At 35.7% G+C, this 27,319-nt stretch overlaps 2 protein-coding genes across 2 annotated transcripts in view; one reads left to right on the top strand and one right to left on the bottom strand.

Moving 5' to 3' along the window:
* LOC137386013 (mitochondrial import inner membrane translocase subunit Tim23-like) overlaps positions 1 to 7,546 on the top strand; it is a 10,590-nt gene extending 3,044 nt beyond the window's left edge. The window contains exons 5-8 of the mRNA XM_068072659.1: positions 3,536 to 3,617; positions 3,749 to 3,822; positions 6,625 to 6,720; positions 7,202 to 7,546. Of these exons, the coding sequence (XP_067928760.1) occupies positions 3,536 to 3,617; positions 3,749 to 3,822; positions 6,625 to 6,720; positions 7,202 to 7,308 (359 nt within the window). The 3' untranslated portion in view covers positions 7,309 to 7,546. The remainder of the gene's footprint in view (positions 1 to 3,535; positions 3,618 to 3,748; positions 3,823 to 6,624; positions 6,721 to 7,201) is intronic.
* Positions 7,458 to 27,319, bottom strand: LOC137386012 (mesoderm induction early response protein 1-like). Its single transcript, XM_068072658.1, has 12 exons — positions 27,287 to 27,319; positions 25,032 to 25,059; positions 24,810 to 24,940; positions 24,194 to 24,343; positions 22,678 to 22,780; positions 22,500 to 22,579; positions 21,892 to 21,973; positions 21,590 to 21,643; positions 21,078 to 21,248; positions 17,696 to 17,790; positions 13,825 to 13,949; positions 7,458 to 8,265 (listed from the first exon to the last, which is right to left on the bottom strand). The coding sequence occupies exons 1-12, from the start codon at positions 27,293 to 27,295 to the stop codon at positions 7,908 to 7,910; spliced, it is 1,386 nt and encodes a 461-aa protein (XP_067928759.1). The 5' UTR covers positions 27,296 to 27,319; the 3' UTR covers positions 7,458 to 7,907.

The following is a 27,319-nucleotide window of genomic DNA, read 5'->3' as shown; positions in this document are numbered from 1 at the left end:
TTCATTGCAACAGATAAATATTCGCAATGAGTAAATGTGCATGTTCATGCTGAATATCAACCTGTCCTCTCAATACACTATACAATCATACCTTGACATGCGAGTGCCCAACATACGAGGAGATCGAGATGTGAATAGAATTTCAAGCAAGTTTCTCCCTCAAAATACGAGCAATCTTTGAGATGCGAGCATATGAGCTGGTTTTCGAATTCTACTATGTGGCTAAGTATGTGAGAGGCTACTTTCGGGAACAGCATTGCTCGGTATTTCTCCTCGAATCAGTTTGAAAAAAGTTTTTAAAAGTTCGGCTAAAAGTCATATAATAACGCGAGGCAAAAAAGCGTCAAACTGGAAACGGATAATAAGAAATTGCGACGACAACATTAAAGTGAGTTTAGTGAAAAAATAAAACTTAGTTGTAAGTATGTGTTTAGTAAACTAAATTCTTGATTCTTGAAGTTAATTTTGAAGTTTCTGTTTGCATTGAGTCACAAAAGTTTAGTGTACATGTTGCTATCAAGTCTCTCTCAGACAGTCATTAGCCTCTACATCTGTCTCGTAAGTACAAACTTACAGTAGTGTACTTAGTAATATTACAATAAAACTTACAGTAGTGTACATAGTAATATTACAGTAAAACTTACAGTAGTGTACATAGTAATATTACAGTAAAACTTACAGTAGTGTACATAGTAATATGACAGTAAAACTTACAGTAGTGTACTTAGTAATATTACAGTAAAACTTACAGTAGTGTACATAGTAATATTACAGTAAAACTTACAGTAGTGTACATAGTAATATTACAGTAAAACTTACAGTAGTGTACTTAGTAATATTACAGTAAAACTTACAGTAGTGTACATAGTAATATTACAGTAAAACTTACAGTAGTGTACATAGTAATATTACAGTAAAACTTCCAGTAGTGTACATAGTAATATTACAGTAAAACTTACAGTAGTGTACATAGTAATATTACAGTAAAACTTACAGTAGTGTACATAGTAATATTACAGTAAAACTTACAGTAGTGTACATAGTAATATTACAGTAAAAGTTACAGTAGTGTACATAGTAATATGACAGTAAAACTTACAGTAGTGTACATAGTAATATTACAGTAAAACTTACAGTAGCGTACTTGGTAATATTACAGTAAAACTTACAGTAGTGTACATAGTAATATTACAGTAAAACTTACAGTAGTGTACATAGTAATATTACAGTAAAACTTACAGTAGTGTACATAGTAATATTACAGTAAAACTTACAGTAGTGTACATAGTAATATGACAATCTATTGCTGATTTTAACAACTTAACAGGTATTTGTCAGGTAATTTAGGACCTACACTTTGTTAGTGTAGGTCCTAAATTGCAACACTTAAAAACACGTTTTTCCACCGGAATAGCCTGTTTTATGTTGTTTCTTCGTAGTGCGCTACCGGATTAATTTGTATTTAGTTATTTTATCTAGAAAATAGTGTCTTGATACATGAGTAAGTTGGCATACGAGCTCAGTTCAAGAACAAATTAAGCTCGTATGTTGGGGCATGACTACACCCTCAAGTTTGGCTGCCAAATGGGCACGTGGCACTTTTTAATCTTGGAGAAATTGAAGTAATGGTGCGATTGGTTTGTCAAAACTTCCGCTTGCGGTACAAGTTATACTCACTTCCTAATCGAACATGTATTCTTTCAGGCCAAATTTCTTACTTTCAATAGCTTGCTTGTTTGTAACCAAATGTTGTTAAATCATTCCACTCAGGGCTGTATTGTCCAAAGAACAAGCGGTCAGGAGACTGTTAATTAGTAGTTGCCAGAGGGCCGAAGGCCCGACTCGGCCGTGTGGGGAGGGTCTGGGAGTGCAACTGAAGCACCCTCCTAGAGAAGGAGGTTCGAGGGCCCTCCCCCGAGAAAATTTTGAGAATTAAGAGCAAAATTAGAGCATTTAAAAGTGTATCTTTGTATTATTTAAGGTGGATATTCAGGTCCTGCCAAAGTGAGTCATTTCGAGTCTTGCAAAGAGAGCTAGCTACAGAGTTACATGGTTTTGAGTTGTAACCATATCTATGTATATTTACATTTATATTAATAAATATACATGTACATGTGTACATAGAAGATTGATTGTTATAGCTTGACACTTGTCTTTTAAAAAGAGCTCTTCTTCTGTCAATGCGTCCATGGCAGAAATCTTTCACAACTGATTCTGTATCTATTTCAACATCTTTATATATGTGTAATATTAGAAGATTATTTAGACAGCCTGCTCCATAGTGTTCCTCATCGATGTTTGGATTGTTTGAAAAGTATCTCTAGTCACTGCATTGGTGGCAGGCAAAACCAATACTAGATTAGTGAGCCTCTCCACTTCATCGCTAGTAGCGCTAGGGCGCTAGGTAGTTAGTTGTTGGAAATTCCAAGTGAATGAGCTTAGACTGAAACTCTTACTAATTAGCCGCCGACGATCACTAAAAAGTTAGGGCGACTCAGCTGCCCAGCCGCCTCTGGGAATACAGGCCTGTGAATTTTAGTGCCACGTAATGACTTTCACTATGTACACTATGCCGATTTCGCAATTTCTGAGATTTTGACAGAAGAAAAGCGCTCCGGATGGTTCCAGAGTTTCCTAATAGGACAATACAGTACTGATTCCACTTGTGTAGAGTGTTCACTATCTATCTGTCTAGAGGTTTTAAATATTTCAATAATCTGTTTTAGCATGAGTAAGCTAATAGCATTCGTCTAGGGCATTGTATGAATGCTTTCGTTGATGCCAGCATTTAATTTAGATTTTTATGGGATATTTATCACTGTTGTAATATACTTGATACGAAAAACTGCATTTGGAAATTTCCTCTCTTCCTTTTTAACTCAGCATTACAAGCATTCATTTGTGGAGAAATGGCTAATAAATTAGACTGATGACTAATAAAGGGCCATGAATATAGCTTTCCTATTATTCTATTATAACTATTCCTATTATATCCTAATGATTCCTATTATTATTACAACCTTAAAATTGTAAAAAAATATATCATCACCAAACTAACAAACCGCATATATCTAATCCCTTATAGTTCGCCGATGTGTTTACAAATCATGTAGTTTTAATTATTTCATGCATGAGCAAATATTTGAATCAATAGCTGAGACGTCTCATATGCTACTAATTATACTTTTTGAATGTGATTTGTCATTGACAAATGATTAAAGGCAATTACGCTGTTAACTTTGAGACCTTGAGACTTAATATCATCAGGCTAGTCAATAAGTGAAACTTATGCAATAATGAAATGCATTGATGATTCCAGTCAAACTATTTCTGACCATTCATCACAATTGTTGTCTGGAGTCTTGATTTTCAGATTTGGCAATTTGGTTCATCTGCAAAATTTAAATATAAAATGGAAGTTTGATTGCGTGTTGCAGTTTCTCGTTCTATCATTGGTGTTACAAATATTTCTTGAGTTGTCTATATTTGTAAAACGTTGGCTGACTAATATATCAGTAAACTCTCTGGCCTGTAGGAGGACTGCTAGGAGGAGCCAACGGAGTTTATGCTGGTCTCGGTGCCACAAACAACCTTACCGGTTCGGCCAAACGTACACAGTAAGTTGTTGATCTTTAGTAAGCTATATGGACATACTTGGTGAATTGACACTTAGAACATACTTATTATCATGTCCACCGGAGTTTCAATGTTGTCATCTAAAGCATTCTCTATGTTTTTTCCTTTCTAGAATGATCAACTTTGTGGCGAAAAGAGCTGCATCATGGGCGCAGATGTGTGGGGTTGTTGCTCTCATGTATTCAGGTAAGAGCCTTATGGGTTCTCTAGATGCCTGTTCTGTCACTCTCTTACTAAATCTCCAACTTATTTTTAGCATTACCCATACTCGTGACAAAGGATAGAGGCTTCATTGAAGTCTCAATATTTAATTTAATACATAAATGGGTATTTTTCATCAGCCGCTACACAAAAAACCAAGAACTCCCAACTGTGCTAAATAATTTCTCACATCTGTTCTCATATTTGACAAAACTTGTGTGCAAGTAAACCAGAGATTTTTGAAAAGATGAGCAAAAGAATAGGGTCTCATCATACCCATCCCTACCTCAGTCACATCATACCCACCCCTACCTCGGTCACATCATACCCACCCCTACCTGCAAAGATCCCAAATGTTTAATATTGGAAAGATTTTAGCGTTACAGTGGACCCCTGCCATACAACATTAATTCGCTCTGGTGTTGGCATCGCAAGGCGATAATGTCGCATAGAGGGGTATAGAAATCCCTAGTAATTATCTAATGCAAGCACCCTCCAGTGAAAAACATCAAAGTTTTATATACGTACTGTACATTAGTAACAAAATAAATATTAGTAACAAAGTAGTATGTTAACCTTAGTAACTATAGTTACTTACAGTAACTTTAGTGTATTCAGTGGTTATAATCTCCAATAAAATGTAACATTACAATGTATAATATGTAGTACATACCGTAGGGAATTCTTACCCTCCAAAGTCTAGACAGAGTCTATAGGACAGATGTATAACATAAACTTTGAATTTAACCTGAATGAATTGAGCTTACTAAACACACACTTGAAGCTAAGTTTTAGTATGTATTTTACTAAACACACACTTGAAGCTAAGTTTTTAGTATGTATTTTACTAAACTTGAATTTTGTCATCGTCTAAAATTTTATCACCTGTTTCTGGTTTTGTTTTCATTATAATTTATAACGAGTACCACTGAATTGAGAGCGAGTGCACGTGAGCATCGTATTTCTTTCAGGTGTTTTTGGGAGGGAATTCGGCGAATGGTATATCGGCATTTTCATTATTTCGACATATTTAGACATATTTAACACATCGACTGCCAAATTTGAATTTTGAAAGAAATTTTTGTTGATGTCGTATGGCGAATAAATGTTGTACGATGGGGATGAAAAAAGAGTGTGTGACATCGTAAAGCGAAAAAACCGTATAATAGGGAAATCGTAACCGGGGTTGCACTGTATACCTATATACCGTAAAACCTCTAATAGAATGCCATGGCGCTCTATTTTTCAACAATTCCTCTAATTGGATGTGGCGTTCAAATAGAGGCTGGCGATCTATTTTTCAAATAGCTTGTCAGAATTTTCGGAGGATAAGTTTAGCCCTATTACGGGCGAAGCGAATGCTGCCTATATTTTGCCCTCTTCCGGTGGACCGATATTAAACATTTTGAATGCAGTAAATATGCTAATTCACCTCTAACTTGTCAAAGATCTCTTAATAAATATTCATCAAGAAACCGATAAATATCTCTACCAGTTGATATCTATTGCTTGCAATTGACCTGCGATGATATTATAGCCTGTGTCCTTTGCAATTTGTTGGCATTTTCAATTTTTGTTTCATTCTCAAATTGAAAAACATATTTTTTATTTTTAAACTATATTTAACAATCTTGCATAGAAGCTCATTGCACTCACTGATATGTTTGCTACCGTTTGCAGCCAAAACTAGCTTTATATATGTAATATAAGTGGAGTTATGAGCATCAATCCATTGTAAGCCGTGTTAAGATAGCCGCAAAATGCTATTAAATATGCTATAAATCTGCATATGTATAAGTTATACAACAATATTCTATCAAATGATACAAATATATATTCATGAACAAGTGACATAAACGAATCATACTTATATTACATACAGAAACAAGGAATAACGTTTTTAAAACAAATATTTTCATCATTTGCTCAGATAGCTGCGTTCTAATTAATGCTTTCGATGGAACGAACATCTTCTAGTTGTCCAATACCTTCCACAATATCTTCTGGCTTCAATTTTTCTTCTGCACTGCTGAACCAGTCGATATTAGGGTTCAAACAATTTTTTGGCAGAGCAAAACTTTCACGGGCCGCATTTAGCACTAATGCAGCACTAAATGTTTGCTCGCTAAACGTATAACCTTTGGTCCAAAACTTGTGAACCGGTTTTTACATGCATGTCCTTCGAAGTATTAAGACCGAGTTAAACAGGAACTACTATTAGTCTGAGATAGTTATTTCTTTGGCGTTGCTTTCCAAGTTCCATCTACCATCGTAAATTTACAGTCTTTTATGTGTACATGTACTTCGAAGTATCAGGATAAACAAGAAACCACTATTAGCCTGAGACATTAATTATTTCTATAGCATTGCTTTGAAAGTTCATCTACCATCGTAAATTTAAGCTGTTTTTTATATATGCAGGCTACTTCGAATTAGAAAGACCGCGTTGAACAGAGAGCTACTACTAGTCTGAGACCGTTATTGATTATTGCTATGGTGTTGCTTTCAAAGTTTTAACAAAAAAACGAAAAGCTTTGAAATTGGATAATTAGAGAATTAACTGTTATTGATATAAATGATTCATTATTAATATGATTTTGTGGACACTTTTCTACTGATCAGTTGATAATATGGGCTCGAAAAGATCAAATAATGTCAAAGTGGCGGTCAAATAGAGGTGGCTTTCAAATAGAGGTTTTACGGTATTTGTTAAGTAATTTCACGATCAGTTCTTATACATACTCCACTGACTGAACATCCTGTGGGTCATTTTGTGTTTCTTTCAAGGAATGGCTACAATACTTCAAAAGGTCAGAGGTCATGATGATGAGCTCAATACAGTGGCAGCGGGCACTTTTTCTGGCTTATTGTTCAAGTCTACTGGTAAGTTTTATTTATTCAAAAATATTCTACTAAGTTAATATTAGAGACACATTCTTCGATATCTTTGCAAGTACAGGTATGTTATTCTTGCTATTAATAACCTAGTAATAACATTATAACTGTGCCATAAGCAGCAATCCTCGAAGGCGACACATGGCAAGCCTGCTTCTGTTTTAATGGTGCCTGATGTTCGATGCTCGCTCTAGGGTTAAATCACATGATAAACTTACAAAGGCTAGTACGTATTTGTTATGAACTTAGCACAAACCTCCCCATCGTTCAAGTAGTGATGAACATAGGAATGTGATCTTCAACGTAAACTGCCTTGCTTGAGAAACTCAAGTATACAAGGTACCATACTTCCATTGTCAACTTTTTAGACTACAAGTCGCACTTCGGAATGATCTCTTACTGAAGAACAGCCCATCAGAAAGAAGAGCTACATGTATATAAAAACTGATAGCAATCTATTCCTTTGCAGGGGGGATGAGAAGCTGCATGAAGGGCGGACTGACTGGCCTGGGAATTACCACTGTCTATGTTGCTTTAACTAGTAAAGAGAGGCTGAAGACTATGTTGGGCAAGTGAAGAAGACAAACTGTAGTGACACCAAAGCATTTTGCTTGCCAGGAAAAGCATTGCTGGCCAAAGCTGTGCTGTTTGTATTTATTTAGTTGCTGTGTAAGAAATGCTCAAACTGCTTGCATTGGCATTCAATCAGAGAACATTCGTGCACCTTTTTAACATTCAATTTTTATTAGATGCCGGACTGCGCATATGTATATATGTATATATAATAGTTGAAAATACAAAATGATGTCCAATAGTCAGTACATTGGGAGTAATAGGACAACTCAAGTTAGATACATAATAGTGGCTAAGAATGGAAATGTAGTCTAGGAAACAACTATTTACAGTAACAAATTTCATAAAACGTGGCGGTCAGTATGTCCTTGAATATCTAGAATAAATGCATGATATGCATAAAAAAATAAATAGACGAATAACAGCATTGCTAATGTCATCACTCTGTTAACAGACCGCTGTAACTATACTGAGATTAGAATATGCTATGTTTATGATCCTGACGACATATGCAAAACGGAATAAATTAGAAGGCACGAGCCAACCTACTTACAAGTTGATGACATTAGCGAAGTAATCGCTCTCTCTACAAATGCATTCATTTAGTTGCTGACTGGAGTAGCGGTTGGCTCAGTTCTAAGTCTCTTGGGACTGCTGCCCAATGGCAGAGAGCTATCGTTATTGTATGTCATTTCCTTGCTTATATCTTCCGAGAGACGTCTCTTTTCATTAGAATTTCCATTGGGGTTATCAGCTGATGAGACATCTGCAACCCGGTTTGTGGAGGAGGTGAGTGTGTCTTCTGTTTTGTCTAATTTACTAGACAAACTGTCAGTGTTAGTATTTGGCGAAAAGCTTGTGGAGAGAGGATCTGGGCTACTGCAGGAACACTCTATGGGAAGTGACTGGCCTGATTCGTCCTCTGAATCCTGTCTGTCCATAAATCTATCCGCATAGTCTCTGAAAGTGTACAACAACTCGGCAATGAAGTCTTTCAGCTACATTAAATTCAGTCCATCAATAGTAAGATAATGTATTTTTATTCATATACATGTACTAGATATCTGCATATGTAATGATCAATGAGGTTAAAGGAAGATAAATGAATTATCTCCATTTGAGAGAGAAAGATCACAATGGCATGTTAGATTTAAGGATTATGTACCAGGTGTATTTTTAGAGCTTTGAAAAACTGTTCAAAGTATGTTTTGGACTTTACAAATAGAAAACACTATCCACTACCACCGCCTAGTCGTCCCAAAATGCAAAGTTATAGGAAATTTTCAAGGTATTCATCAAACACTTCGCAATCATTTTTTTAGCAAACTTACTTCCCACTTAATTCGAATTAAGAATTGTCTTCACTCACATTCTAACCACCAGAAAATGAGCAAAGCCCATTATGCCAGTTTACCGTTGATAATCAAACAAGTCTAAAACATTGCACTTAAAGTTTAGTTTGAGCAATCGGGACACATATTTCCTTAATGTTTACACCATTGCCGAGTTATTAAGGGGATACTATGTGCAAGGTTAGTCATCATTTTCCGCCTATCGGTCTGTTGTAGCAGATTATCACTAAACACAAGTACATTGTAACAGGTAAGTACTAAACATAACTACATTGTAGCAGGTATGTATTAAACGCAAGATATTAGTAGCATGCTGTTACTCAGCACAATTAAATTTCAGGAGGTTGTTACTATGAGGAGCTGCATACAAACAGCATATAATACGAGGGGCGATCGTAAAGTTCCAGGAATTGTCTCAGTACACAAAAACCGTTAATCGTAATCACTTAAGTTAAACTGTCCCCTTCAAAGTAATCGCCTGAGCTTGCTATGCACTTGTCCCATCTGTGTTTCCACGGATCCATGCAATGCTGGAAATCACTTTCCGTAAGGCTTCGGAGTTGTCTCGTCACATTTTCTTGAATAGTTGGTATGTCGTCAAATCTTTCACCTTTCATTGTCAATTTGACTTTGGGGAATAGGTAGAAGTCACATGGTGCTAAATCAGGTGAATAAGGGGATGGTTAAGCACAGTCACCTTATTTTTTGCCAAATACTGATGTACCATCAATGAGGTGTGAGCCGGAGCATTGTCATGGTGTAGGTACCAGTCACCTGAGAGCCACAAATCTCGACGTTTCCTTCTGATACTGTCTCTAAGTCTTATCAGAATGTCTTTGTACACATGCTGATTCACAGTTTGACCATGTGGCAGAAATTCAGAGTGTACCACACCTCTAATGTCGAAAAATGTTATCAGCAGCGTTGTTACATTTGAGCGAGACATTCTAGCTTTTTTAGGCCTAGGTGAGCCAGGGGATTTCCATTGAGAACTTTGTGATTTGGTCTCTGGGTCATAACCATAGACCCAACTTTCATCCCCAGTCACAACTTTTGAAATAAAGTCAGGATCTTGTGTTAAAGCATCTTTTAGTTCGATACAACAGCTAACTCTTTTTTCTTTTTGGTCGTCAGTGAGCAGTTTGAGTACCATCTTTGCAGAGATCCTTCTCATGCCTATATCTTCAGTGAAAATAAGATGACATGTACCATAAGAAAGTCCACTTTCTGCTGATATTTCCCGTATAGTCAATCGCCTATCTCCCATCACCTGCTGCCTCACAAGGTCTGTGGCAGTTGTGGTCCTTGAAGTTGCCGGTCTGCCCATGCGGTCATCATCTTTAGTACTTGTTCTTCCCTCTCTAAATCTTTTGTGCCATTCATACCAGGCTGTTTTCTTAAGGGCAGAGTCTCCATAAGCTGTCCGTAACATTTGGAGCATCTCAGCACCGGACTTTCCAAGTTTTACACAAAATTTTACACAAACGCGTTGCTCTTCTACTTCATTCATTTTCGAAAAATCCGACGAACGATAAAAAATGACCTTGACATTACCTACTATAACTTCATTGCGGGTGCTCTGACAAGCGTAAAACTTTGGCTATGGGGAAATCCCGTGCTGCTTAGCAACATGGAAAAATCAAAACAACTGCACATGGTCTTATATTTGACTAGGAAAACGATTCCGGGAACTTTATGATCACCCCTCGTATATAGAGTTTGTAATAAAAATTTAAACAAAGTCTTCATGTTTTTAAAATGTTCATCATTATAACCAATGCTTGCCTAAGCAGACAAGTATATATATATAAAAAGTAGAACCCAGTATGCAATTATAAGCTTCAGGTTACTTTTGATGACTTATTGATATGTTGACAGCATAAGTTTAAAGAAGCTGCCATGCTCTTGCGACGAGCTGAGCGAGGAGCTATTGTAACGAGGAAACAATTCTTCATTTGTCCCGCATCTATCACGTCGGGGACGAGCGGAGTAATTCATAGATCAACGGACAGCACAAACTTTGATTGCATTAACAGCAACAAAGAGCATTACAAATTGAGGTTTCTATAATATTTTAGTGTAATTTTGATCAAATACCAGGTTTTATCAATATTTTCAAGTCGTGAAATTAGACAGAAGAATTCGTGATCTTTGCAAAATATCAACCGGAAATTACTGCGCAAATTTAACATAATTATATTAAAAACTTCAAAATTGTTAGTTATGAAACCACAGCATGCATTGATATGTGTTAAACAGATGACCTAGAGAATAACTCATTTTTATGGACATATTTTTAAATTCCATGTTTTTGTAACGGATTAAATTCTTGCTAGTAGTGCACTCCCCAAGATGTATGCACAGGCTGATTGGTGTAACTTTATAGACAAAGCTTGAAAGTTAATGCGGAACATAAATACGGTGAAGTCTTCTTCCAATTTGTAGAATCCGTTTCAACCTTGCATTATAATTACCCGCCATGTTAGGTAACCATAATATCGTAATGTGACAACTGAATGGGGAGAAAATGTTTAGCAATTGTGGGCAATAAAAATGCTTGTCTCACATTTATGCATTGGCTAATCATCGGCATTGACATTGTAATTCATAAGTCTGTGTTTTCCACAAAATATGACCGCCTTATGTCACAGCTTGGAGCTTGAATTGTGAGTTTTTTGGTCTCTAAAACTGGTTTTTGTTCTTGTAACATCAAAAACATTGCTGAAAAATGAAGTATAATGATTATATCGCTATAAATAGATGTAATTTTAAAATGCGGTCAGTTAACCTACTAATGAGATCAAGTATTGACTCACTCATCAAGAATTTGATTCCAAAGATATTGGACCGCAGTAATATAACTAACTACATTATAATTATAGATTGATATGTTGAAACAAATACATGAAATCTAATAACGATAGATAATAGTCTAATAGAGAGATAGCAATCATTAAAGGTTGACTTGCAACAAAATTCACATTACAGTTATTTGGTATCAAAAGATTCACCATGTCTTACTCTGTTGTGGTGTAAGTGCCAAATATGTGGAAATGTGATTACAAGCTCTTAAAAGCTCAAAAACGAAAAGCCGCCGTAGATTGGAATCTCTTTATTTCGATGACGTAACCACGAAATTTGGTTATCGTCTTGTCACGTGATGTTCTCACGTGAATTGAAAGGCCAATACAAAGCTCAATATAAAACTTGTCATAGTACTAGTTTATGACAAACACTTCGGGTTTTACCGAAGACCCCGTATCAAATATAGATGCTCGCTACTTTACAGTTTTGTTTCGGCATTATTCAATCGTCAAGTTGTAATCTGATCATGTGACCCAATACTTCGCAAATAATTTTTGCAGCACTTTTCGATTATCACAGGTGACCAACAGGCTCGTCATGATTATCAGACAATGATATGTACTCCTTCGAGGCAAGGTTAAAAAATTAAATGAATTTTTACGGTAAGTTATAAGATATCACTGCTAAAAGTGACAGCATTACAATGACGATAAAATAGACGCGTAAGAACAATATACATGGTTTTATTGAATGTGTGAAGTATATTTGTGAAAATATTTCAACGAATAAGGTTGCATGATAGTGTAAAAAGAAACCATCTACCACAGCTACGTCATATTTGAGCCGTTTTGGAAAGAAAATCCAAACTACGGCGGTCTCGCGTGGCTGCGATTAACTGTTCGTTTTTTAGCTTTTAAGAGCTTGTAATCACATACCCATATATTTTGCACCTACAACACAACAGAGTAAGACATGGTGAATCTTTTGATATCAAATAACTGTATAGTGAATTTTGTTGCAAGTCAACCTTTTAAGAGATACCAATTAACAAACACCATTTGTAAACAATGCAAAGATCGTGTGACCGAAGATCATGGTTCAAATTGCGTGTTGAGTGATCAAAGAAATTGGTTGCTTTAACCTAACGATCATCAAGATATTTATCCCCAGCGCCCCATTTAAGGCAACTTTATGAGGGCGCGACAAGTCTCTCTCGACATTTTAGTCTCTCTGATTATCAGGATACAGTATACTGGGGTGAAAAACTTCTTTAGTGAAGATGGTGCAAGCGATGAAAAGAAATCTCCATGTTTTATGTGAGCTTTTCAATACTATGGGGCCAATAGGTGTTTCCTAATGGTGCTGACAGGGTATGTAGTTAAACCGTTTTATTCTATTGATTAAAAACTTTCAATTTCATGATGTCTGTATGCACGAGCCATTTGTGCATTTTAATAATGTCTGATATGTGCAACCATAAAATGTGCAACCTCTATGGGCAGGTGATGCATAACAGAGCTTTCTACTATACGGTAGGTACTACAGCTAGTATACTCGTTAGTATAGGCTGACTGGGAGATGCTTATACCTAGTAATTGAGAAGCTACTAGTGACCTCCATCTGCTATAAAATAAAAGTTTTATGGTATTGGCATTAAAAAGAACTTATTCATGTACCCTGGTAGAACTAAAATATTCAGTTTGTCACGTTGCTTTGCCTCAAAACAACGACGTAAACTGGCCTTCTACAGTAAAGAAAATACAGCTGTGAGATGCAGCGGCAAGATCATACAGTCAGAAGAATTCTCGAGAATGAACTTCACCTATGTACTACTTGAAAAACAACAAACGAATCTAGCAACTGGTCACAAATCTATGAGACACGCTGGCTAATAGCTCGCTTCTTTAGTTGTTTGAACATGTTTCAACAATTCATGTTGAACCCGTTCTCCTAGCGTTTCAAGCCTTATAAAAACAAGGCTATTAAAGAATGCACGACGTGACGAGGGAGAGAAAAGTGAAGTACGAAGCAGCAAAAGCACTATATGTGTCAGTCTATTGCGCATGACAAAATCTGAGAGATCTTTTTGCATCTTAGGAGGTGCTAATGCATGGTTTCACACATTCCCAAGCGAATTAACAGCTCGCAGAGTAGAAGGGTCTCACAGTACTTATAATACATATGTACATGTAAATGCTTTTACTTTAAGAAAAAACTACATATATTACAATGTTTTCTGTGAAGAATGTTAAGGATAAAGATTTCTAGTGTGTTTTTATGTGTTTACAAATGTTGTTTTTATTATTGATTGTGTAGTCACCCACGTCTTTAATCAGCAAACTAAACATTTCACTCTACTCACGTAATTCCTGGTGTAGCCAACCGCTTCCGTTCCAGTCGGCCCCTGCTACAAAAGGCTTCTCTTCTTTCAGTTCTCTTCCAGAAGTAGTAGAATTGAACCAGCTCTCCCACAGAACGGGTCTGTATCTAAAATAAAATTAACATATTCGCTAAACTGAAGATTATCTTAGAAATTATCCACAAAATCTTTTTGCATGCCGCTCATTGGAAGATCTAGCAAACATTAGACGCGCGATGTAACTAGATGAACACATGAAGCATGAGTAGCACATGATAAGCTAACAAACACTTAATTTCATTATCATGATTTATTCCCTCTCTGCTGCATGTACGGCACTTTATTCCGAACCAGATTTATCCTGGAACTAGATACACTGTGACCATCTGCGCATGGAATTTGGCACAAGAGCTATTGTGGCTAGATGCCCTTCCTAACATCACCAATGGTCCTTCTGTAATTCGAACCATGGCTGCAATTGTTAGTTACAAGCTGAGCATGTATTTTTTATGAATTAATGTTACCTTTTGCGTTTATTTTTCTTTTGAAAGTCTTTGAAAAGCCCTATATTCATTTTCTAATTTTTTTAATTTGTCATTTTCAAATGTGCCGTTTCAAGTTCCACGTCTTTGATTTCCGGTTTTACTTGCAACTAATCTAAGTTCAATCGCTAAAAAATGTAAAAACTTTTCACATGAACAGTTGCATGTTCGTTATCTCGAATAGGAATTGCCTCTACATTTTTTCTTCGTTCGGTCAGACAAGGTACCTTCATGCGCGTCCGTGATGTATTTAGTTCTGATATCTCAATTTTTACGTTTGTACCGGTACAGTTGCATTCAAATATTTGATGAATAACTTGTGCTGCAACAGTAACCTTTTTATACACACACTTCTATGTACTCATTGTTATTACTAATTCAACAGATTCATGATTTTCATTTTGTTTTCTCAGCTCATATTAATTGTATCAGTATCAAACAATTTTTTATTGTAATCATTGAAGTAGAACAGACTTTATCTAGCCATTACTTGCTTATTATCTCACATTTTAACACCTCTAAAGTTGTTTTATTTTTTCTCTAAATTTATTCGAACTGCGCAAAACACTTCCCTCATAATAGGAAGTTTAAAAGTTAAAATGGTAAATGCTGTATACGTTAAATAAATATAAAATTTTTTGTGCAAAAAATTTTTATTACCCGGGCAACGCCTGGCATTCATCTACCCTAGGACACTTATGTATTCGCGGCATCTAACTTTCGCGTTTTCGCGGTGACATCCTCTCGCGAAAGTTTCATGTGCGAAACTAAACTATCATAACAAACGAGCGAAAAAGCGAAACTAAATAGCTTTGTTCATTGATACTGTAGAATAGAATTTTATAACGACATTTATTTTAACATTTTTAACGACCACCATAGCATCGTTAAAATATAAACCAACAAAATAATTTGACTGTCAAAATTTATTACGTTATTATTTTGCAATTAATTATGATTATTTTCCCATTAAGAATGATTTATGATAGGAATTTGATGTCAATGCACACGCATTAGTAGCGTTATCGTTTGCTGGGGACATCAATCAATGCAGTGAGCACCGTGTGTTGAAATAAAATAAGACACACTGACACTCGCAGTACTACACAAGCAGCATGGCTCTGGAAAGGTTTGGATTCACCACTGACACCTCTTCAATAACTTGTAATTTTTTGAGATTTGTTTTGTTTTAAGTGATGTGACTGACGAGACGTTTTTAAATTAAAATAGGCAAAACATGACCGCAGTTAAAACGCTCAGAAAAAAGACATCTTTTTCTTTTGAGCATTTTAACAAAGATCAATTTTGCGGATTTTATTTTAAGTTCATTCGGAGGCTTTTACGCTCTCGATGGGACATGGCCAAGCGGGTGTTTGATAAAACTTAATCTTCTGCAAACCTTTATAAAAGTCGTTAACAAAAATATTTTGCATCTGATGTTGATAATAATGATGCCTAAGAACTACTAGAAGTTGATGTTTGTCTCTATGGCTTGGAATGAAGTGATGTTCTACAGCGATAAAAACCGTGTCCATGGCCGTTGGGCAAATAACTTTTCGAATAAATGATGTTGAGGTCGAGTTATCGGAAGGAAGTTATACATTGCGTTGGAACTGACCAAACAAATCCGTTTGAGTTGACCTTGTGTTTGAGATGAAATGTTACATTTTATCTGAGGGCGAGTTATCCGAGTTGGACTGTACTTACCGTAAAAAATTCCCAAAAAGTTGGGGCGGCTCAGTCGGCCAGCTGCCCCAGTGAAAACGGGCCTGTTGATAGTCCAAGAAACAAATGGTAGCAAGCGATCAAATTGCATTATCGACCTTGCCCACACCATTCTACCTGCGGTTCACAATTACAAACTAGTCGCAAATTGAAATTTTTTTTTATCGGTGAACTGAACCTGAGGAATCTAATTATGTTTGTTCCACTGCATTTATTTTCACATCACTATATTTTCGCACTCATCAGAGCTGCGAAATTAAGTTGCTTCGAAATTTTACTCTGTGAGCTACTCACGAAACTAAATACTAGCGAAATATAAGTGTCTTAGGGTAGTATTATACTAAAACTAATTTCCATCTAAGCATCGCATTGACCATAGTTCTTTATTTATAGAAATTCTTTTGATTGTAGCCCAATTTATTTGCAATAATATAAGTAGAATGAGATACGTAGATGATTAATACATAATTTTAACCGACAAAGTAATAGTTAAAATGCAAAATCATAATATAAATAATAAATATAAAATCATAATATAAATAATAAATATAAAATCCTAATATAAATAATAAATATAAAATCATAATATAAATAATAAATATAAAATCATAATATAAATAATAAATATAAAATCATAATATGAATAATAAATATAAAATCATAATATAAATAATAAATATAAAATCATAATATAAATAATAAATATAAAATCATAATATGAATAATAAATAAAAAATCATAATATAAATAATAAATATAAAATCATAATATAAATAATAAATATAAAATCATAATATAAATAATGCACTGAAAAGCTATCAAGGTCAGACCGATGTGACAAAAGATCAGTGGTTTATGGCACACTACATGTGGATGTGACTATATGATCACTCAATAAAGTTTCTACTTATTGGCCATAGCTTTAGACCAATTGGTAAGCTGCGTATACCTATCAACTACAGTTATACAGTGACATCAGTACTTCATGCGAAAAGTGATAACCAACAACTAACGTTAATTTTTGATTGTGCGCATATATCAGTTCAAACATAGTCTACATTGTGAACCAGTTGGGGCAAAACCAAATGAAGTATTTAATCAAAAACTAGCCTGGCTGGCTTGTTCACTCTTTCAATTTTAAGAAACTCCAGCTGCTGAAACATCCGTGATGTGCAAATGTTGAGCCTGTTGCAAATGCAACAGCCGAGGTCGCAAATTATGAGGGGTGCAACAGCGAGGGAACAGTGTAGTGTTATTGACTTTCTAGATTGGAATTGTTCAGAATAGCTTAGGAAATTTCATATGATGCACTAATTATACCTACCATAAAATTTTTAGCAAAGCTTGAAAATTACTATCGCAAAGTAGGGCTATTTTCTATACATGGCACTGGCCATGCTTTAACTATAGAAAGTGATGAAATAAATAATGCAGGGTTTGTTCACTGCATTCATAAAGGAAAAAAAATTCCTCCACTATTCCAATACTTGTGAAGTCCTATTTAAAGATTTTTCAGTAAAGCTTTGGGAAGATCAATGAAAAGCGACTATTTCACACTGTAGTGGATAGCTGAAAGTTAACGGTTTAATAGTATTCTCGATAGCTACCTTGTGCTGGTGGATAGCAAAAAAATTCTTGCCATAAACCCTAAGTCCACTTTCAAAGTTTTGACACTCCTCTTCGGACCAGAGGCTGAGGGGATCTGAAGAAAAGCAGAGTTATGTGCCAACAGATACACAGCTTTGAAGATGACAGGAATGAAACTTAAGTCAACAGATATATGCATGTATATATATATATGCTGCAACACTGTTCAGAATGAACATAATGTAGCCTTTGAACCATAAAATAGCTTTACGATGTCGGTTTCATGTAGTCGATGCGTGAAATCATTCAGCATTCTGCCTTTTGCAAATAATGCCAAACAACAGAATGCTTCATAACACAAAGCTGACTGCAATGTAACCAACAGCAAACCTGGAAATGTGAAAGATAAGGAAAAATGAGAACAGATATTTCTCAACAAAAGCGACAAGTGATGTACAGACACACTAATTCGGGAGCTGATAGTCAACCAGGAAACTGAGTACAGACAAACATGGATAACTCGCCCACGGATAGCTCGAACACACGGTTAACTCGAACGGTTTCTTTGGTCTGTTCCCAAGTAATGATAAATTGCTATAGATAACTCGAACTCAACACTGTTAACTCGAACTGTTTTTTGCTCAACGGCTACCGAAACGGTTGTTATCGCTTTAAAAAATCCCTTTATTCCAAGCCATAGAGGTAAACCTCAACTTTTCATAATTCATAAGCGTCGTTATTACCACCATCGGCAAAATATTTTTGTCAACGACTTTTCTAAAGGTTCGGTGAAATTTGATTTATACCAAACATCCGCTTAGCGATCGCCCTTCGGAAGCAAGGTAAAGTGAGGTAATCTTTGCATAAACTTAGAGAAAAATCGGCAAAATTGATCGTGGGTAAAACGCTAAAAAAAAAGATGTCTTTTCTTTTGAGCATTTCAACAACGATCAAGTTTTGCCAATGTCAATCTAAAAAACGTCCTGGCAATAACATCACCTCAAACAACAAACCAATCTCAAGTGATAGAAAAATCTCTATACTTTTTGATAAAAACGTTTTAAACTTTACATTAGAAGCATTTAATTTGAAACAAGCCATTTGTGCTTTTGATTTATATTATAGTTTGTATATGTACATGTATCTACTAATAAATAAGTAAATACATGGACTTGTGACAGTGCTCTGATAACTTGAACGCTCTGATAATTCGAACACTTTCGCTCGGTCCCGTGAAGTTCGAGTTATCCATGTTTGACTGTATTTCCAAGGGATTAGTAAAGGAAAACAATCAAATGTGGCAGCAATTGGACAGCTTCACATTGAAAATATCTTGTTGTTTTTTCTGTGATAGGTTGGCAATGATTCACTATCGATTGAATAAAACATTGACTGTACTGAGCATCACTATATAATAAAATTGTTAGATGTTTTTGTATTAAGATACAAGAAAATACCTAATTGTTTCGCTTTTGTTCAATAAAAAATCCTACTTCACAATAATTGTTAAAGGGTTTGGTATTGGTTAGCTTCAGGCATAAATCGAACAACTTTGCTTGACAATCACAGAACCAAATTCAACAATGGTTAAAGAATAGAGAAAGCATAATATTATTATGCTTTATTATTTATCTTGAGGTGTTGACTGATGTTCTAAAAGAAGAATCAAGGAGATTGACCCACTAGAAGCTGAGATATAGCCAGCCAAACACAGGTCTACCTAATAACGAATCAGAGGAAAACCCTTCGAAAATCCCGAGAATTGTGACGTATGAAATCGACTTATCGGTCATGTGCCGGAGTTGCGCACCCTTACCGCCGTTACTTATAATGATTGTTTTAGGCTACGAGATGTGAAACCCTTCTCGCGAAAGTAAAGAATTTACAGACTAGCTCTGGTTTCTCAGGAAAATCAAGAAAACATTGTGTGGTAAAGGCATTTGCCCACAACCCCTCGCCATGATTTTTCAAAACGTAAGAGCAGATTTTGACTATTGTGCTTCAAATTTTAACTCGATCTCCACGGATATGCTCCGAAGATCCTCTGTTCAACGAATGGCGTGTGTATAGTCTATATGCGACATCCGCGATTTGCAGTTTGTTTAGAATAAGAAATGGGAATGTGAATTTTTGTTCATTCATCATTTTTCTACTGTGTACCTACCGCAGCATTCAGTTGATTTACATGATTATCGTCACTATTAACAGACTGTAAGTTCACTACAGCCATAATTTTAAAAAGAATAACTTGACCGTGCTGCTCTTGCTGTAAGAAAAGAAAACGATAACTTTTGATTTGATTTTCCTATTTATCTATTATCTTATCTATGATTAGTTTTTATGATTAATATAATAATCATAATGCATATTATACAACATAATAATATAACTGCGTATAGAATAAATGATGTAACTAATATAATTTGTAAAAAATTCCAAATGATAACCGAGATTGATGATTGCTTTAATTGATTCCATTTATTAGCTATAGTTAAAAAAATCTGAACAGCACTAAAGATGAGTCTGAATAGGGAAGCTAAGTGGGAGAACAACAAAACTGAGCTGAACTAGCAAGATAGCGAAATGTTGCGAAATAATAGACGCGTGTAACTATTTTATGCTAAAACTAATCTACACGTCAGAGGGACTGGTTCGGAATTCTCAGAGCAATGATTGTTAGGCCCAATTTGATTGTTCTATACTTCCAGGGATTAAACCAATTAAAACGCCGTGATTGTTATAGGAGAGCGCATTAATTGGCTTAATTGACCAATGGCACACAAGTCGATTTCATACATTGTCATATATTGATGATTACCAAAACACTTATGTTTTTTGGTAGACCTGTGTTTGGCTGGCTATATCTCAGCTTCTGGTTGGTCAATCTCCTTGATTCTTTTTTTAGAACATCAGTCAACACCTCAAGATAAATAATAAAGCATAATAATATTATGCTTTCTCTATTCTTTAAGGTAAATAATCCCAATTATTACATCATTTGTAAGCAAAAATATGCTTAATCTGAATTCAACTTGAAAATATACTGCAGAAACACTTATCAAGGTCAGAAAGCAAATACCCTGAAGCTCCATTTAAACTACCTAGAAACTAGAGTAATAAAAATGAAAAAAAGGTTTCCTATCACAAGTCATAAAGCCAGTTATTTAGGACATGCTTTGGTTGGTCAAATCGGCTTCCCAGTTATTACATAAACAGCTCAGAGAAAAGTAATTTGACACCTGCATGTATATGTAACAGAAAAATTGACTCATGCAGACAAATGCCCTTCTAACTTTATGTTTGAGGTTCCAAGCTTGACTGAGGCCACTTGCAGTCTTCAACAGTGCATTTAGAGGAGTATTTAATCTACGACATACATGTAGATTAACAACTGCCACCGACCTGTTGGTGGTGCTGTCTGTAGCTGTTTCCTCCGCACAGCTTCCTCGATGTTGAAGTCGCTCTGTAGTAAAGTGTAAAGTGCCTGTTCATTGTCTCGAACTATCACCTTATCAGGCAGTCTTGCCGAGTCCGAGGTCTCACTAGCTTGTAGCTCTCTCAAATATTGGATCACTACATAAAATGTTGGGTTTAGTGAAGGTTTAGTGTGCATGCATATAGTGAAACGCTTGAGAAACAACACAAGAGCAGTAATTATCTTATTTTCAAGTGAGGCTCCTTTATTCCTTCAGCTGGGCCTAAAGTTGCCTGAAGTATGACCAATGGAAACCAAAGAGTGGTATTAAAAGTGACACCAACAACTGGTAACACTTGCTACTTGCTACATTTACTTTCAATAAAAAAAATTAAAAAGGAAACCAGTTATTTTTCGTCTCCTCCATGGATGGAGAGGTTTTACGTTGTCTTCTATAAGCTGATAATATATGCTATAAAATTGATTACACATATCTTACCTTCAGTTTCGGGTAATATTGTGGGATCCCAGACTTTTCTTTCCTCAGCTGTACCTGTAAGACAGGCTCTATAACTATCTTTAGAAGTTACACAATACATACAATAGTTTAGACTGCTGCAGCTTGCAGTGAATACGCTGGTTGGTTGAAAGGTTTGTATGCGAGCAGTCTCTCTGGAAAAACCAAACTAATGCTACCAAAAGGTGTGTTGTTGCTAGATAGTATGAGTAAACTGAGCTCAAATCTTTTATTGTACTTGAAAGAAAGAGAAGACAACAATAAAATATGTGAACTAGACTTACTTGTAGCACAGCTTGCGACCTTTGTAGCATCATTGATCATCATTGGTATGGTTGCTTGAAATTCTTCACCAACCTGTATGCTCTAAAAGCAATAAAACACCAAGCTAGTGTAAGTATGTATCTCGCTTAGCTACAGCTGTACCTATGACTCTAACATACAACTACGAGTCTGCATACTTGGCATCTTGCGGAAAATTGTACAGCAATACAAGAGTGGGTCATTGGAAAAACTCAGACGACAAATTATTACTACTTTACTTATTTGAATAAAACTCCTATTGAATTTTCGAGTTGCTCATAAAGAAATACAAATACGTATAACTCTAAAAAAACAATACATTAATCTATGGACTGCCAACCTAATGGACAATGAATAGCTAGCATTGCTACAGCTGTAATTAACTACATTTAACTTTTCACTATTTTTCCAATGATGAAAATTAAGACTAACGAACAGCTACAATGTATACAAGGCTTGTATAACCCTTTCTATACTGCTCATGTCAGCAAATTTATTCAGGCAGAACCATCTAGACATAGGACCATTTGTGAACAGCTTGTATGACTATAGTCTTTTGCTATATTGACAACTGCTTTTAAGTTACAACCTTTTTCCAGACCTCCTCAAAGAGAGGATTGTAGTCGATATCGTCAGCGTCATAAGAGCCATCTTCATCAGCATAGGAACCTGCATGAGAGAAAACTGAGTCACTGTTGAGGATCAGCCTTTACTGGTACAGGAAATGTTTGCAATTAATAAATTTATAACAATAAAAATAGTTATACCATTGATTAAATGTGACGTAACAGACGGTCCGATATTCTCTGAGAGTGTGTCCAGTGCAGGGGATAAGCTGCTATCTGTATGGCCTAGAACATCTCGGGCAACCTGTTCAAAACAGAGATAGATGGCCAATTTCTTTCATTCGCAAAACGGGACCGCGTGATAGCAAAGGAGAAGATTATGAGAGCAAGATAGTGAGGAAACAGAATAGTGAGCAAGATAGTGAGGAAACAGAATAGTGAGCAAGATAGTGAGGAAACAGAATAGTGAGCAAGATAGTGAGGAAACAGAATAGTGAGCAAGATAGTGAGGAAACAGAATAGTGAGCAAGATAGTGAGGAAACAGAAAAGAAGTTGTTGAGGGAACTCTGATAAAACTTCTGTATTTGTGGTTTTGTAGATTTTCTACAATTTGTGCAAAATACTTCATGAGTTGTAGTCAGAATTTTGTAAAAGAAAAAGCATGAATAAACACTCTTATTACATACTTTTTATTTGAGGATATTGACTTTTCGATTAAACTAGAATATTCTTACTTTTTAAGGCAAACCAAGTTGGAGATAGTCTCATATTCTTATTTTCAACAAATTTCTTCTGAAATCTTGGTATAGGTACTCAGGCTTTGGTATAGGTACTCAGGCTTGGTGTAGGTATAGGTACTCAGGCTTGGTATAGGTACTCAGGCTTGGTGTAGGTATAGGTACTTGGTATAGGTACTTAGGCCTTGTTTTGCAAAAATGTCAAATATCCAGGGCAAGAAAATCCCTGAATATTTGGGTAAAAAATCCACTTTTGGAACAACAAAGCCAGTTTTTTGTTCCAAAAAGTGGCTATTTTGTCATTTTTCGCTTTATCCCGCTCTCTGAGCCACTTTTCCTTGCCGTCATATTCTCTGAGCCACTTTTCCTTGCCGTCATGCTCTCTGACTGTCTCTGCCTTAATATCATGCTCGCTGACTGTCTCTCCCTTAATATCATCCTCTCTGACTGTCTCTCCCTTAATATCATGCTCTCTGACTGTCTCTCCCTTAATAAAATGCTCTGACTCTCTCTCCCTCAATATCATGCTCCCTGACTGTCTCTCCATTAATATCATGCTCTCTGACTCTCTCTCCCTCAATATCATGCTCCCTGACTCTCTCTCCTTGATATCGAGCTCTTTGAAATTCTCTCCCTTAATATCCCTTAATCCCTTAACACACAAACAAGTGCATACACAGGAATTAACTTTTATGTATAAAGATAACAAAAAAAGAGAAAGTGAGATATTAAAGTAGAACAATAACAACAAAGATGAATTAGAAAACGCAATAGCAAGAAAACGGGATTCAGAGGGTACAATAGCAAGGAAAAGGAAGAGGGAATCGGAGAAAATGATAGCGAGGAAGATAGATTCGGAGAGCATGCTATCAAGGAAGATAGATTCGGAGAGCATGATATCAAGGAAGATAGATTCGGAGAGCATGATATCAAGGAAGATAGATTCGAAGAGCATGATATCAAGGAGGGAAAAAGCTACCTGGTCTTTATCCAGAGTGAGATCGTGGTTGTTTAATATATCTTCTTCGCTATTAGAGTCACATGAGTAGTTAGTCTCACTTCCCACGCCTTCATTGTTTGGTCCGTAGCCATACATGGCCAAAACCTCCTCGAGAGGCATGTCCCCTTCCTACGACACAAACAAGCAGATCATATATTATACATGTAATAATATATAATATTTTTATATTTAATATAATTTAATTTTCAACCATACTTAATTATGCAATGATATAACATTGATCAGCTACAGACTTCGAGGACTACAAAATGTTTCAAATAGCGATTCAAATTTCAGTATTGCTTCTTACTGCAAAGTTTTAGTTACGAGTAAATGAAATATGTTGCAAAATGATACGACATTAGCACTACTTTATGACTATCTCCTCGTATCGTAACGTCTCCATTGACAAGATATGAAATTCATAATTGGCAGGATTTAAATACACCGTTGGCCAAGTGCATCCTCAAAATGAAAAAAATCTAAATACCCAATGTTCATTAATTGGTACTAATTGGAAATATTTCATTTTTCCAACAAACAGTACTATTAGATTGCAAAAAGTTAACTCAAGTTCACCAGAAACTAGCCAGACCTTTTGTAAATCATCAAGTTCCTCGTTGTCCCCTGATGCCCCACTCAGATTCTCTTCTTCCTCCATCGTGCCCTCATCATCATAGTCATGGACCAGCAGCTCTGCTGACGGCTCAAAGTCCCGATCTGTTTCTGAAAATAGCATAGAAACAAGTAACAAAGGGATTCCTGTGTTTGCTAACAAATTTAACATCAAAGATTTAACCTATGTAGAACAGCTTACCAGGACTGGATGAGTCACCAGCTCCTGCCTAAAACATACAGCAACTCGATAATCATCATGCAGAGACTTTCTGGCAACAGCTAGTCATCCATTTTCAACTATATAATGATTGCCTAAATTCAAATACCCAACACTGAAATACAGTGGACGCCACTTAATGTGATCACTTTTGTCAACACCAAAAGCAATAACAATAACCGATGGATAACATTAATCGAAACAGTAAAAATTGCCATTTGATCATTCATTAGGTGTCGCAAAAATGAACTTCAATAAATGAAATAATGTATTTAATAAACAATAAAGCTTGCAACCAACACAGTACAATACATTATTTAGGAAATCGCCCAGCTTTGTCTGCTTCGGGTTTTTTCGCAGAAAATCATAAAGGACTCATACTCAACTGCAGTTAAAATTCAGAAGATTTATTTTGCACTCTAAGCCCTAACACGCGAAGAGCTTCCCGCATTTCCTACTTGTTGGAATGTGCACTGCTGGTTGATCTTCCCCTACTTCATCGTCAGTGCCTACTTTATTTTCCCAGCCTGTGTAACAGCCTGGCAGATGTCGGCCTCCGTTAACTTTGCAGCCACCTGGAGGTTATTGTCCACTGCCATCCACTCTTCAAAATCGATCTGCGTCTATCATTTGAATTATTCAACAATGTCCTCTATTGCAACGGCTTGCGTATTTTAGCTAGAAATATAACGGCTCGCCCTCATTTCTTTACCAAAAATATTAATTATGGATCACAATGTAAACAAATCTTCCCAAAACTTTGCCACAAAAAATTTTGGGAATTGGGCTATCATTTCGCCACAACAAAATGAAACAGTAGCTTTCTTTTTACTCATAATTAACAGCATAATATTGCGGTTTCCAATTTTTTTTTCCGGTTTGGAAAATTTAAGACATTTTACTTGGAAAAAATGTACAGTACCAACATTAATAGTAACATCAACATGATAGGTAGAGACTGGCAAACCCTTAACACAGACAGGAGCTAAAAGACCTGAACACCTTGAGTATCCAATCTCAAGATCTTAAAGTTAATATTTATTAGTTCACACAAACCAATTCCCAATATTTTACTAGACGTAACATCATAAGGCATACTATAAACACTAACGCAATAAAAATTCATTGTTTAATCGCGTAATGAAATTTTAAATGGACAATTTATAGCTTTTTCCTCTATTTTCCTCTACATTTTGTAATTGAACCATTTCATCTCCATATGCTAACCCCACCACAGGAGACACTCCATAGAGATAAGCAGAATAAGGCCGACTGATATTCACGACACATTTTTAGAACTTCATTTGCAAGAAAAACAGTTTAAAATCATCAGGAATGTTTATTTCATGGTGAATCAAAAACTTTCCTATAAATGAAGCATGTGGGTTTTTCGTTTCATTTTTACGCTCGTCCAAGATTTTCAACAAGTATATCTTCTTGGGTTATTGTTATACAGCACTTCGTTTCAAAGACAGTCATATCTGTCAGATGTGAAATAAATATATCATATCAGAACGGTTAAAAAGGGGTTTTTCTCGCAATAAATGTATTACATCATTGAGCAGCAATCCAATGCATCTAGCTTTCCTATACCAACTAGGTAATTAGCTAGCAAAAGTCAACAAGTTTACACAACACAAGAAACGTGAATACACAACTGTAATCGGTGAAATTTGAAGCTTATCTATAGCTAATAAGTGTCCAGAATGCCGCAATTGTGCATGTACCTAATGATTTATGACAGTTGAACGATTAGCCAATAATTATACGATGTAAATGTTATTGTGTTGCAAAAGCACAGTAAATATGAGACTTGAAAATTCAACAAAAATGGTGAGTAAAAATGAATACAGTATAATTTCTTACAATGATAATTGATGCGTTATTTGTCGAAATTCGCCGCGCTGAAACTCTGCTTTAATTTAATAGGGCAATTTTGTCCCTCAATGTTGGATTCAGGAACTACTAAGTTAATCAACAATGCATTCCAAAATGTATATGCATTGTACTTCGAAATCAACATATATTGTTTATTAAGATTTTAGTTTCCGTTTTAATACAAGGAAAAACGACGCATTGTGACTGGCAGTAAACGATTGGTTTTTATTCATAATTAAAACAGACACTTAGAGAAATAGGTAAGATCTCTAAGCGTTGCACTACATATTTTCATCACATTACTTAAACAGGTAATTAATAATTATTTGGCGGCTATATTTCTAGTATTTCAATCTTACCTCCGCCATATTGCTCCTAGATCATTGTCAAAC

The sequence above is a fragment of the Watersipora subatra genome, chromosome 1 (assembly GCF_963576615.1).
Source record: "Watersipora subatra chromosome 1, tzWatSuba1.1, whole genome shotgun sequence".
Taxonomy (NCBI): Eukaryota; Metazoa; Bryozoa; class Gymnolaemata; order Cheilostomatida; family Watersiporidae; genus Watersipora; species Watersipora subatra.
This window is presented reverse-complemented; position numbering and strand designations above follow the sequence as displayed.

Excerpts from the sequence above, each read along its gene's own strand:
- LOC137386012 (XM_068072658.1), bottom strand. Across the intron at positions 22,781-24,193 it reads TCACTCTGGATAAAGACCAG|GTTGCCCGAGATGTTCTAGG; the intron begins GTAGCTTTTTCC and ends TGTTTTGAACAG. Across the intron at positions 13,950-17,695 it reads TTGCTATCCACCAGCACAAG|ATACAGACCCGTTCTGTGGG; the intron begins GTAGCTATCGAG and ends ATTTTATTTTAG.